The 14532-nt window shown below is 40.9% G+C and overlaps 1 protein-coding gene and 1 pseudogene across 5 annotated transcripts in view; one reads left to right on the top strand and one right to left on the bottom strand.

Moving 5' to 3' along the window:
• The window catches only part of UIMC1 (ubiquitin interaction motif containing 1), a 169025-nt gene that overhangs the window by 95280 nt on the left and 59213 nt on the right, over positions 1 to 14532 (bottom strand). For 4 of the 5 annotated variants that reach the window (XM_032269844.1, XM_032269848.1, XM_032269843.1 and 1 more), the window contains exon 3: positions 9443 to 9524. The exons of the other annotated variant lie outside the window; for it this stretch is intronic. In XM_032269844.1, the coding sequence (XP_032125735.1) occupies positions 9443 to 9524 (82 nt within the window). The remainder of the gene's footprint in view (positions 1 to 9442; positions 9525 to 14532) is intronic. 5 annotated transcript variants of the gene reach the window in all.
• On the top strand, positions 10957 to 11413 carry LOC116543911 (annotated as a pseudogene).

The following is a 14532-nucleotide window of genomic DNA, read 5'->3' on the forward strand; positions in this document are numbered from 1 at the left end:
TTGACAATGGGGTGTTAAAGTCTCCCACTATTATTGTGTGGGAGTCTAAGTCTCTTTGTAAGTCATTAAGAACTTGCCTTATGTATCTGGGTGCTCCTGTATTGGGTGCGTATATATTTAGGATCGTTAGCTCTTCTTGTTGCATTGATCCTTTTACCATTATGTAATGTTCCTCTTTGTCTCTTATGATCTTTGTTGCTTTAAAGTCTAATTTATCAGAGATGAGGATTGCAACTCCTGCTTTTTTTTTGCTCTCCATTTGCTTGGTAAATCTTCCTCCATCCCTTTATTTTGAGCCTTTGTGTATCCTTGCATGTGAGATGGGTTTCCTGGATACAGCACACCAATGGGTTTTGGCTTTTTATCCAATTTGCCAGTCTGTGTCTTTTGATTGGGGCACTTAGTCCATTTACATTTAGGGTTAATATTGTTATGTGTGAATTTGATACTGCCATTTTGGTGCTAGCTGGCTGTTTTGTCCTTTAGTTGAGCTGGTACTTGTTGTTCCTTTATATGTGTAGAGCCTCTTTCAGGAGCTCTTGTAGAGCTGGCCTGGTGGTGACGAAATCTCTGAGTACTTGCATGTTCCCAAAGGATTTTATATTTCCTTCACTTATGAAGCTTAGTTTGGCTGGATAGGAGATTCTGGGTTGAAAGTGCTTCTCTTTAAGGATGTTGAATATTGGCCCCCATTCTCTTCTGGCTTGTAGGGTTTCTGCTGAAAGATCTGCTGTGAGTCTGATGGACTTCCCTTTATGGGTAACCCGACCTTTCTCTCTGGCTGCCCTTAGTATTTTCTCCTTCATTTCAACCCTGTTGAATCTGACGACTATGTGCCTTGGGGTTGCTCTTCTTGACAAATATCTTTGTGGTGTTCTCTGTATTTCCTGGACTTGAATGTTTGCCTGCCTTGCTAGGTTGGGGAAGTTTTCCTGGATAATATCCTGAAGAGTATTTTCCAGCTTGGATTCATTCTCTTCGTCACATTCGGGTACGCCTATCAAACGTAGATTAGGTCTTTTCACATAGTCCCACATTTCTTGGAGACTTTGTTCATTCCTTTTACCCTTTTTTCTCTATTCTTGCCTTCCCGTTTTATTTCATTGAGTTGATCTTCGACCTCTGATATCCTTTCTTCTGCTTGGTCAATTCGGCTGTTGATACTTGTGCATGCTTCACGAAGTTCTCGTGTTGCGTTTTTCAGCTCCATCAATTCACTTATATTCCTTTCTATTTTGTCCATTCTTGTTAGCATTTCATCAAATCTTTTTTCAAGGTTCTTAGTTTCTTGGCATTTGGTTAGAACATGTTCTTTAAGTTCACAGAAGTTTCTTACTACCCACCTTCTGAAGTCTGATTCTGTCATTTCATCACACTCGTTCTCCCTCCAACTTTGTTCCCTTGCTGATGAGGAGATGTGATCCCTTTTAGGAGGAGAAGTGTTCTGGTTTCGGGTGTTTTCATCCTTTTTGCGCTGGTTTCTTCCCATCTTTAAGGATTTAACCACCTGTCGACTTTGTAGTTGCTGGCTTTCAGATTGGGTCTCAACTCTTTCAGATTGATGTTCTGTTTGTTGATGATGAGGTTATTTCTGTTTCTTGGTTTTCCTTCTGACAGTCTGGCCCCTCTGCTGTAGGTCTGCTGAGGTTCACTCCAGGCCCTGCTTGCCTGGGGTTCACCTGCAGCAGCTGCTGAACAGCAAGGGTTGTTACCAGTTTTCTTCTTCTGCTATCTTTGTCCCAGAAGGATACCCGCCTAGTGTCAATCTGATCTCTCTTTTATGAGGTGTCTTTTTGGATATATAGGGGTCAGAGAGCTGCTTGAGGAGACGGTCTCTTCTTTATAGGAGCTCAAATGGTGAGCTGTGAGCTCTGTTGTTGTTCATTCAGCGCTGCTGGGCAGGTACTTTTAGGTCTGCTGCAGCAGAACTCATAAACTGCTTTTTGTTCCCAGGTGCTCTGTCCCAGGGATTTAGGGCTTTATTTATGAGTTTCCGTTATGCTGCCGCCCACTTTTTTTTTTTTTTTTCCTTCAGACCTGTCCAGTCCAGCAAGGAGGCAGCCTAGTCACTGTCGGCCTATAGCAGCTTTGCTGAGCTGCTGTGGGCTCCGCCCCGCTGCCGAGTGAACTTCCCTGCAGTCCTGTTTATATGGGTGTAGTTAGAACTGCTTTAGCGATGGTGGCCCGCCTTTGTTTGGGCAGAGTCTCTGCTGTGGCGGGTTGCCTTGGCAACGGCGGGCTGCCTCGGTAATGGCGGACGCCCCTCCCCCACAGAGCTGGACCGTCCTGGGTTCAGCTGCGCTTGCTGTGAAACTCTCAATCCAGAGTTTCTGGTTGCTGTTCTTTTGTGGGGGTGGGGCCAGCCGAGCCTGATCGCCTGCCTCCCTGCCTCAGAGCCTTTTTTAAGTTGGTGTTCCAGTCGCCTGTTGAAGAGGCGCCGGGGTCTGTTTGTTTTCCCCTGCGGCCACTCACTGCACTGGCTTAAACAGCGGCACTGAGGTTTGTGGCTCTTTTTTTTGTTTTTTTGCCCTGGAATCTACTGTCCTGGTTCTCTGCTCAGTCCCCTTTTTGAACCGGCGTACGCGCGACTTCCCGTGGCTCCAATTGCCAGCCAAAAGGGTCCCCGGACCGGTGTATTTTGTGCGGAGAACCGCGGCTCCGGGGCGCCGACAAAGCAGCCGCGTGGGGCAAAGCAGCGGTGCTGGCCGGCACAGCCGCACTGGTCGAAACAGCCGCGCTGGCGACCGTGGAGCTCCTCCGCCCGGGAATTTCCTAGTCTGTGGGCAATAAAAACGCGGCGTCCACTCACCCTCTGCGCTTTCACTGGGAGCTGCAATCCTGAGCTGTTCCTAAACGGCCATCTTGGATCATCTCTCGACTTTCAAGTCTTATTTAAGAAATACATTTCATAAGACTATAGCTGCTATGGAGAGTGATTTCTCTGATAGTTATGGACAAAGTACATTGAAAACCTTCTGAAAAGAACTGACCATTCCAGATGTCCTTAAAAACATACATGGGCCGTACGCAGTGGCTCAGAAGATCGAGACCATCCTGGCTAACACGGTGAAAACCCCCTAAAACCACAAAAAATTAAAAAATTAGCCAGGTGTGGTGGCATGCACCTGTAGTCCCAGCTACCTGGGAGGCTGAGGGAGGAAAATTGCTTGAACCCAAGAGGTGGAGGTTACAGTGAGCTACACCATTGCACTCCTGCCTGGGTGACAGAGAGCAAGGCTCTGTTTTGGAAAAAAAAAAAAAAAATCAATGATTTAGGAAAAAAAAAATACATGATTCATGGAAGAAGGTCAAAATAGCAACATTCATAGAATTCTCTGGCAGAAGTTTATTCCAACTCCTATGGATAACTTTTGGAGGTTTAAGGATTAAGTGGAGGAAGTAACTACAGATGTGGTGAAAACAGCAAGAAAACTAGAACTGAAAGTGAAGCCTGAAGATATGACTGAATTGCTGCAATCTCATGATCAAACCTGAATGTATGAGTTCCTTCTTATGGAAGAGCAAAGAAAGTGGTTTCTTGAGATGCAATCTCTTCCTGGTGAAGATGCTATGAACATTGTTGTAATGACAACAAAGCATTTAGAATACTGCATAAACTTAGTTGATAAAGCAATGACAAGGTTTGAAAGGATTGACTCTGTTCTACTGTGGGTAAAATGCTATCAAACAGCATCCCATGCTACAGAACTATTTCATGAAAGGTTAATCAATGCAGCAAACATCACTGTGGTTTTATTTTAAGAAGCTGCCACAGCCACCCCAACCTTCAGGAACCACCACCCTGATGAGTCAGTCAACAGCCATCAACATCATGGCAAGATCCTCCATGAGCAAAAATATTACCACTCACTAATGGCTCAAATGACTATTAGCATATTTTAGCAATAAGTATTTTTTAATTAATTACATTGATTTTTTTTTAGACATAACGCTATTGCACACTTAACAGATTACAGTGTAGTATAAACATAACTTTTATAGGCACTGGGAAACCAAAAAATCCTTGACTCACTTTACTGCAATATTCACTTTACCGCTGTGGTTTTGAACTGAGCCCACGGTACCTCTGAGGTATACCTGCACATGGAAATTAAATAAAACCTTCCTAAATAACCATGAGTCAAAGAAATCACAAAGAAAATTAGAAAATACTCTGAGATGAATGAAAATGAAGATAGTTATCTTCAAAATGTATGGGTTAATGCTAAAAGAGTAATTACAAGGAAATTTAAAGCTGTATAATACCTATATTTAAAAAAAGGCCAGGCGTGGTGGCTCATGCCTGTAACCCCAGTACTTTGGAAGGCCGAGGCAGGTGGATCACTTGAGCCTATGAGTTCCAGACCAGCTTAGGCAACACAGTGAAACTGGATCTCTGTGATGGATGCAGCAAACCACCATGGCACATGTATACCTGTGTAACAAACCTGCATGTTCTGCACATGTACCCCAGAACTTAAAGTATAAAACAGATAGATAGATAGATATAGACAGATAGATACACATTAAAACAAAACAAAAAAAAAAAAAAAAAACTTAACAAATGAAAAAACAAAACAAAAAAAACTTCCAGGTGTGGTAGCTCACAGGATTACATCTGTAATCCCAGCGCTTTGGGGGGCTGAGGTGAGCAGATCACAAGGTCAGGAGTTCAAGACCAGCCTGGCCAATATGGTGAAACCCCATCTCTACTAAAAAATACAAAAATTAGCCAGGCGCAGTAGCACATGGCTACTGTCCCAGCTGCTTGGCTGAGGAAGGAGAATCACTGGAACATGGGAGGCAGAGGTTGCAGTGAGCTGAAATCGCGCCACTGCACTCCACCAACAGAGCACGACTCCATCCCAAAAAAAAAAAAAAATTAGCCAGGCCTGGTGGCATATATCTGTAGTCCCTACCATTTGGGAGGCTGACGAAGGAGGATCACCTGAGCCAGGGGAGCTTAAAGTTGCAGTGAGCTGTGGTCATGCCACTGTAATCCACACTCCAGCCTGGGCAACAGGGTGAGACTCTGTTTGGAAAAAGGAAGAAAAATCCCAAATCGATAATCTAACCATCCAACTTAAAACACAGAAAAAAAAAAAAAAACGACAAGTTAAACCTAAAGAATGAATAAAGGAAAAAATAAAGATTGCGGGGAAATTGATAGAGCATAGAAAAATAAAAGAAAAAATTCTTTCAAAAATTGACAGACATTAATAACATAAATTGAGGGCTCAGTAGGGCATGTCTATAGTCTTAGCTACTTGAAAGGCTGAGTCCAGAAGATTGCTGGAGCCCAGGAATTCAAGGACAGCCTGGGCTACAGAGTGAGACTCCATCTTAAAAGGAAAAAAAAAAAGTTAGATTGAACAGGAAAAGAGAGAAGATGCAAGCAACAAAATCAGAAATGAAAGTGGACCTGTTACCACCAAGCTTACAGAAATAAGGTTGTACATAAGGAACACTATGAACAATTATATGCCAACAAGTTAGATAACTTAGATGAAGTAGAAAAATCCTAGAAAGACACAAACTATCAAAACTGACTCAAGAAAAAAATAGAAAATCTGAAAAGAACTATAGCAAGTAAGAGATCAAATTAGTTATCAAAAATCTACCCATAAAGAAAGGGACCAGGACCAGATGGATTCACTAGCAAATTCTGCCAGAGTTAAAGAAAAATTAATAACAATTCTTCAAAAACTCTTCCAAAAAATATAAGAGTACACTGCCCAACTCATTCTACAAGGCCAATATAAGCCTGATACCAAAACCAAACAAAGACATTGCAAGAGAACTACATTACAGTATCTCTCATAAACATATACTAAAATCTATAACATATTAGCAAGCCAAATCAAGCAACATATAAAAAGTATTAAACACTATAACTAAGCAAGATTTACCCCAGGAATGCAAGGTTGATTTAACTTATATACCAAATAAACCAGGGGTCCCCAACCCCTAGGCCATGGGCTACTGGTCCGTGGCCTGTTAGGAACTGGCCATACAGCAGGGGGTTAAGTGGTAGGCTAGCAACTGAAGCTTCATCTGTATTTATAGCCACTCCCCATCACTCATATTACTGCCTGAACTGTGCCTCCTGTTTGATCAGCAGTGACATTAGATTCTCATAGAAGTATGAACTCCATTGTGAACTGCACATGTTGAAGGATCTAGGTTGCATGATCCTTATGAAAATCTAACTCTTAATGATCTGTCACTTTCTCCCATCACCCCCCGATGGGACTGACTAGTTGAAGGAAAACAAGCTCAAGGCTCCCACTGATTCTACATTATGGTGAGTCGTATAATTATTTCATTATATATTATAATGTAATAAGAAGAAGAAATAAAGTACACCTGCCCTTATCCACTCCATGGAAACATTGGCATGGGTCCCTGGTGCCAAAAAGGTTTGGGACCACTGAAATAAACAATATAGAGGACAAAACCCAGATAATCATTGACACAGAAAATGCAGTTGACAAAATTCAACACTTCCTCATAAAAACATTTTCAAATGTTAAAATGATGCATTTTATGTTACGGGTATTTTATCACCTTCTTTAAAAACTTCTTTTTAATGAGCAAAGGAAGTGAACAAATATTTCTGCAAAGAAGATATACAAATGGCTAACAAACACATGAAAAGATGCTCAACATTATTAGCCATTAGAGAAAAAATGCAAATCAAAACCACAATAAGAGACCACTTTATACTCACTAGGATAACTGTAATTTTTAAAAATGGAAGTAAGGAGTTGGTGAGGACATGGAAAAATGAGAACCCTCACACACTGCTGGTAGAAATGCCTGGTAATTCCACAAATGATTAAATATAATTACCATATGACCCAGGAATTCTACTCCTAGTTAAAGATCCTACAGAAAACACGTCCACACAAAAATTTATACATGCATGTTTACAGCAACATAGGTCATAATGGCCAAAAAGTAGAAACACAAATGTCTACCAAATGATAAATACTATGATATATTAAAATAATTAAATATTATTTAGCAGTAAAGGAATGAAGTACTGATGCATACTAAATCATGGATTAACCAGGATTAACTTGGATTAACAAGAGCAAAACTCTGTCTCAAAAATAAAATGGAATCATAAAATAATACTTAACAAATGCAAAAATAGACAAAAAAGAAACAGGCAGGGTGCAGTGGCTCACACCTGTAATCCTAGCACTTTGGTAGGCTGAGGCAGGTGCATCACCTGAGGTCAGGAGTTCAAGACCAGCTGGCCAACGTGGTAAAACCCCATCTTTACCAAAAATACAAAAATTAGCTGGGTGTGGTGACGTGCACCTATAATCCCAGCTACTTGGGAGGCTGACGCAGGAGAATTGCTTGAATCCAAGAGGCGGAGGTTGCAGTGAACCGAGATCATGCCACTGTACTCTAGCCTGGGCAACAAAGCAAGACCCTGTCTCAAAAAAAAAAAAAAAAAGAAGAAGAAACAAAAAACAACTAACAGAAACAAACATCTTCCAAAATGGTAAATTTTAATCCAACTATATCAGTAATTGTGTTATATGTAAATGGCCTAAAAACACCAATGAAAAGTCAGATTGTCACACTGGATTTTAAAAAAAGCATGATCCAACTAAAAACAAAAAAAAAAAACCAGGTGCAGTGGCTCGTGCCTGTAATCCGAGAACTTTGGGAGGCCAAGGCAGGAGGATCACTTGAGGCCAGGAGTTCGAGACCAGCCTAGCCAATATGACAAAACCCTGTCTCTACTAAAAATACAAAAATTAGCCAGGCGTGTTGGTGCACACTTATAAATCCAGCTACTCAGGAGCCTGAGGCACAAGAATCACTTGAACCGGGAGACAGAGGCTGCAGTGAACCAAGATTACACCACTGCACTCCACATTCTAGCTTGGGTGATGGAGTGAGACTCTGTCTCAAAAAAACAAAAAAAAGTAAAGCCCTGACTATAAAGAGCCACAATGACCACGTAGACAATTATCAACAGTCTACCATTAGTGACAAAAATTTAACCATTAAGATTATTGCATTTCAAAAAGATTACTGCATTTCAAATCTATAATTCTCAAGACTGACAATAACTTGAGTACATTAAATAGATCTAACCATAGAGACACATGTATCTAGACATAATGCAATGATTTAATAACAAAGAGTTGTTTATGGTTAATTATACAAGTCTGAGAATTTTATCTTAAAGTCACTACAATTTAAGTTAACATTAAAGAAAACCTTGTTTATCTTGACTAAATTATTATAATAATTTCAACTAGTAAAACTGAAAAGTTAACTGAAATAACATTTCATTTCACATTAAAATGCAAAAGTATAGGCCAGGCACAGTGGCTCACGCCTGTAATCCCAGCACTTTGGGAGGCTGAAGTGGGAGGATCATCAGAGGTCAGGAGTTCAAGACCAGCCTGGCCATGATGGTGAAACTTCATCTCTACTAAAAATACAAAAATTAGACAGGCATGGTAGCATGCACCTGTAATCCTAGCTACTCAGAAGGCTGAGGCAGGAGAATCGCTTGAACCCAGGAGGCAGAGGTTGCAGTGAGCCAATATCGTGCCACTGCACTCCAGCCTGGGCAACAGAGTGAGACTCTGTCTCAAAAAAAATGCAAATGTATGATAAGAATTATTACCTTCAAAATTGAGTAATGAAGACAGAAGAGAATGCAAAACCTCAAACAAAGAATTCTAACGGCAAAAATAGTAATAGGTATCATTATTTGAGCCTCTATTAAATGACTTTCTAAGTAACTGTTATTATCTGCATTTTATTGATAAGGAAACAGAGGTAAGCTAAAAGCAGTGACTTGCCTAAGATCCACATAGTAAGGGGTTAAAGCAAGAATTCAAACCCAAGTGTGCCTAACTCTGAAAGCCACATCTTTTATTTCAACACTGTGCCTCTAATAAGTCAACTGTATAAGCTATGGGTAACTGTATAGGCAATTCCTGGAAAAAAAAAATTATTTTTTTTTGGGGACAGAGCCTCACTCTGTCTTCCAGGCTGGAGTGCAGTGGCACGATCTCAGCTCACTGCAACCTTCTCCTCCCAGAGAATAAAGCAATTCTCATGCCTCAGCCTCCTGAGTAGCTGGGACTACAGGCGTGCACCACCACACCCAGCTATTTTGTATTTTGTATTTTTAGTAGAGACAATGTTTCACCATGTTGGCCAGGTTGGTCTCGAACTCCTGACCTCAAGTGATCCACCCACTTCAGCCTCCCAAAGTGCTGGGATTACAGGCGTGAGTCATCTCACCTGCTGACTCCTAAAAATTTTAATGACATCCAGTATAAACAGAAAACACATACAGTCTCATTCAAAGAACTCTTCTTTTCCTAATGAAGAAACTAGTATCAGTTCTGTGACTGTTATAATTCCCAAACCATTGTAAACAAAAATGAAAACATACGTGCAATTTTTCTTTTGGCCAAACACTTTGTTCTATTTGACTGTTTTGTCTTCATTTTCTGCAATTCATTCTCCTCTGGTTCCTGTTGCAAAACAAGAAATATGATCAGTGTGGCTGCCATTAAAAGTAGTAATTTCTCTCTCTTCTACCTCCTTTATGGCTAATAGAGGTCTCTGAGGAATCGGTGACTGTTATAAATATGCACATAAAGCATTAGAAGATCATTTTCAATATAAAAAGGAAAACATAAGATCTAGAACCAATAAAAACCATAAAAACAAAAATGTGTCATATATTGGCATTAATATCTGTGATATAAACAGTCACACAAAAACTAGTCTATCTCTAAAATACCAGTAAGCATCACCTAAGATCAGAGTAGCTTGACTGAAGATTTTAAAAATAATAATGTTTAAACTCAGTGTGTATTCATTTATTTTAAATCATTCTTTGGACACTGGTTAGTGAAGGAAAAGAAAAAGATAATAAATGAAAAATCCTATAGAAACAAAAGAGAACCAAATACACCAACCCTACATCCAAAATTAAAATTTAATAAGAAACACAAAATAATCAAGAAAACAAAAAATTTTTAAATAGAGAGAGAAATAAAAGGCCAGGCACGGTGGCTCATGCCTGTAATCCCAGCACTTTCGGAGGCTGAAATGGGAGAATTGCTTGAGGCCAGTTCAAAACCAGCCTGGGCAATGTAGAGAGACCCTGTCCTTACCAAAAACAATAATTTTTTTTAATAAAAAATATTCTTTTTAATTAAAAAAAATTTTTTTTAATTAGCCAGGCATGGTCCTAGCTACTCAGGAGCTGAAGCAGGATCACTTGAGCCCAGGACTTCGAGGCTGCAGTAAGCTATGATCACACCACTGTACTCCAGCCTGGGAAACAAAGCAACATCCCATCTCTAAAAATAAATAAATAAAATTAAAATAAAAATAAGCAGAGGATTTGAACAGAATTTCTCTGAAGAACATGATATAGAAATGTCCAAGAAGTACATGAAAATACGCCCAACATCATTAGTCAGCAGAGAAATACAAGTCAAAACCACAATAAGATATCACTTCACACCCACTAGGAGAATTAAAATAATTTTTGTTTCAAATCAGAAAATAAGCACTGGCACAGATTAGAAAAAATAGAAACCTAGTACACTGTTGGTGGGAATATAAAACAGTGCCGCCACTGTGAAAAAAAATGAGGTACTGATACACACTACAAAACGAATGCACCTTGAAAATATATAATTGAAAAAAGCCAGGCAAAAGGCCACATATACTATACGATTACATTTATAAGACATGCCCAGAATGGGCACATCCATACAGAAAGTAGATTAGTGGTTGTCAAGGGCTAGAGGTTTGGGGGAAAATGGAGAGTAACTGCTAATGTAAATGGGTTTCTTCTGAGGGTAATGAAAATGTTCTAGACCTCTGCTACTGGGCCATGGAGACTGTAGCACAGTACACTGTGGTGTGACGCTCACAGGGGCAGTGGCCATGGATGTTGTGCTGAACAAGTTGGTGTCTATGAATGACCTACCTGCTAAAGTCTGAAAAGAAATTTCAGTCTGAGAGGGCAGCAGGCTCGGTGTCCAAGAGCACACAGTCTGAGTACACCTGGTGCTAACCAACTATAATGATGACATCTGTAAAAGCATCGAGCTGCTTGAGGAGCTGCTGCCCAAAGGGAACAAAGAAGAGCAGCAGGATTATGTCTTCTACCTGACTGTGGGGAACTACCAACTCAATAAATACAAAAAGGCCCTAAAGTATATTCAAGAGCTGCTGCAGACAGAGCCCCAGAACAACCAGGCCAAGGAACTAGAACGGTTTCATTGGCAAGGTCATGAAGAAAGATGAAGTAGTGGGCATGGCCATCATTGGAGGCATGGCCCTGAGCGTGGCAGGACTGGCTGGATTCATCAGACTCGCTGTCTCCAAGCCCAAATTGTGAAAGAGATACAGGAGCCCATGAAGGATATTCCAAGGGGGGCCTATCCATCCTTCCTGTTCCTTCCCTATTCTCCCCCATACCCTCGTCACTGTCCTCTGTGGCCTTCAACTTCCACTCTTCTAAGACCTGTCCTTCAGCCCCAAATCACGTACTCTGGGATGAGTGTAAATAAAACTGGGCTGTGGCTTGGGGATGGGGGATGGAAAATGTTCTAAAATTAACTGTGGGTCGGGCACAGTGGCTCACTCCTGTAATCCCAGCACTCTGGGGGGCCAGGCAGGTGGATCACCTGAGGTCAGGAGTTCAAGACCAGCCTGGCTTGAACTATGGTGAAGCCCCAACTCTACTAAAAATACACAAATTACCCAGGCGTGGTGGCACATGCCTGTAATCCCAGCTACTCGGGAGGTTGAAGCATGAGAATCACTTGAACCCAGGAGGCACAGGTTGCAGTAAGCCAAGATCGTGTCATTGTACCATAACCTGGGCAACAGAGCAAGACTGTGTCTCTCAAAAAAAAAAAAAAAAAACAGAGAGAGAGAGAAATTAAAACAAATCCACAACTATGGTTAAAGACATCAATAACCTCCTCAACATATTTGCAGAATAGACAGAAAATCAATAAATATAAAGTAGATTTGGGCCGGGTGCAGTGGCTCATGCCTGTAATTCCAGCACTTTGGGAGGCTGAGGTGGGCAGATCACAAGATCAGGAGATCAAGACCATCCTGGCCAACATGGTGAAACTTTGTCTCTACTAAAAATACAAAAAACTTAGCTGGGCGTGGTGGCAAATGCCTGTAGTTCCAGCTACTCGGAAGGCAGAGGCGGGAGAATCACTTGAACCCAGCAGGGGGAGATTGCAGTAAGCTGAGATTGAGCCACTGCACTACAGTGCAAGACTCAGTCTCAAAAAAAAATAGATAGATAGATAGATAGATACAACACTATCATCAAACTTCATCAGATTGACATTTACAGAAATCACTATCCAAAATGTACATTCTTCTCAAGTACACATAGAATATTCTGGGCCATAAAACAAGCTTCGCTCAATTTAAAAAAGATTCAAAATACATATGATTAATGGAATTACATTAGAAATCAGTAATAACTGATGGGCGCAGTGGCTCATGCCTATAATCCTAGCATTTTGGGAGCCCGAGGTGGGCGGATCACCTGAGGTCAGGAGCTCGAGACCAGCCTGGCTAACATGGTAAAACCCTGTTTCTACTAAAAATACAATAAATTAGCCGGGCATGGTGGCTCATGCCTGTAATCCCAGCTACTTAGGGGGCTGAGGCAGGAGAATCACTTAAACCCAGGAGGTGGAGGTTGTAGTGAGCCGAGATCGCACCATTGCCCTCCAGCTTGGACAAGAGTGAAACTCCGTCTCAAAAAAAAAAAAAAAAAAAAAAAAGAAAGAAATCCGGAATAATTGAATTAAAATGAAAACAATATATAAGAATTTGTCCAGCCTGGGCAACATGGCACAACCCTGTCTCTAAAAATACAAAAATTAGCCAGGCATAGTGGCACATACCTGTCTGTAATCCCAACTACTCAAGAGGCTAAAGCACAACAATCACTTGAAATTGGGAGGCAAAGTTTGCAGTGGGCCAAGATTGTTCCACTGCACTCCAGCCTGGGCAACAGAATGAGACTGTCTCAAAAAAAAAATTTTTTTTAATTGAAGTTAAAAAAGAAAATGCTAAAGGAGGTTCTGCAAGCTAAAAGAAAACCAGAAGTTGGGTCTGTATAAAGATCAATAAAATTGATAAACCTCTAGCCATACTGACAACAGAAAAGAGTAATACCAGCAATGAAACAAAATAATAATAACAGACTCTCAGATAATAAGGAAATACTACAAAAACTCTATGTACATAAAATTTTTTTTTAAGGCAGAGTCTCGGTCTGTTGCCCAGGCTGCAGTGCAGTGGCGCAATCTCAACTCACTATAACCTCCGCCTCCTGGGTTCAAGGGATTCTACTGCCCCAGCCTTCTGAATAGCTGGGATTACAGGCATATATCACCACACCTGGCTAATTTTTGTATATTTGGTAGAGACGGAGTTTCATGTGTTGGCCAGGATGGTCTGTAACTCCTGACCTCAGGCAATTCACCAGCCTGGGCCTCCCAAAGTGCTAGGATTACAGGTGTGAGCCACCACAACCAGCCTCTATGTACATAAATTTAAGACCTGAGAAATGAGAAAATTTCTTGAAAGATAAACTACTAGCATTACTTACAGAGAAATAGATAATCAAAATAGTCCCCGTATCTGTTAAAGACATTTCATTTGTGCTTTAAAACCTCCAAAATCATGAGTTACACACTCCAGAATTTAACTGTAATGCTATCTCTAACATACTAACAAGAACTTTGTAGGAAAAGTCATCATTTAAAAAAATCACACCTACTTTCTAGTCTCAGTAGATACCAAATACACAAACGCTGTTATAGAATACACGGTGACAATATCTTCTAAAAACAAGTCAATTAGCTGGGTGTGGTGGTACATGCCTGTCATTTCTAGCTACTAGGGAGGCTGAAGCAAGAGGACTGTTGGAGCCCAGGAATTTGAGGCTGCAGTGAGCTATAATTGCACCACTGTACTCCAGCCTGGGTAACAGAGTAAGAGCCCCATCAATCAATCAATCAAACAAATCAAGACATAGTCTAACACAAAAGACTTCTGTACGCTATTAGAGTACAAAAAAGTCTTGGAATAGTTTGAATGATGAAATAGTAAAACTTCTAAATTATTTCTATGGTTACAGAGACGAAGAGATAGAACAATTAGAGCTGAGGTTGTTCAACAATTCTAGAACAATTTGTTTAACCATTTGAAGCAAGTTTAAAAAAAAAAAAAATCTTGGCCAGGGATAATGGTTCATGCTTGTAATCCCAGAACTTTGGGAGGATCACTTGAAGCCAGGAATTCAAGACCAGCCTGGGCAACATAGTGAGACCCTGTTGAAAGAAAAAAGAGAGAAAAAGAGGGAGGAAGGGGAGGAAGGGAAGTGACAGAGGGGAGGGAAGGGAGGAGGGGAGGGGAGGGGAGGGGAAGTGAGGAGAGGGGAGGGGAGAGGCAGGAGGGCAGGAGGGGAGGAGG

Source organism: Sapajus apella, unplaced genomic scaffold (assembly GCF_009761245.1).
Source record: "Sapajus apella isolate SASKATOON/1434 unplaced genomic scaffold, GSC_monkey_1.0 scaffold200, whole genome shotgun sequence".
NCBI lineage: Eukaryota > Metazoa > Chordata > Mammalia > Primates > Cebidae > Sapajus > Sapajus apella.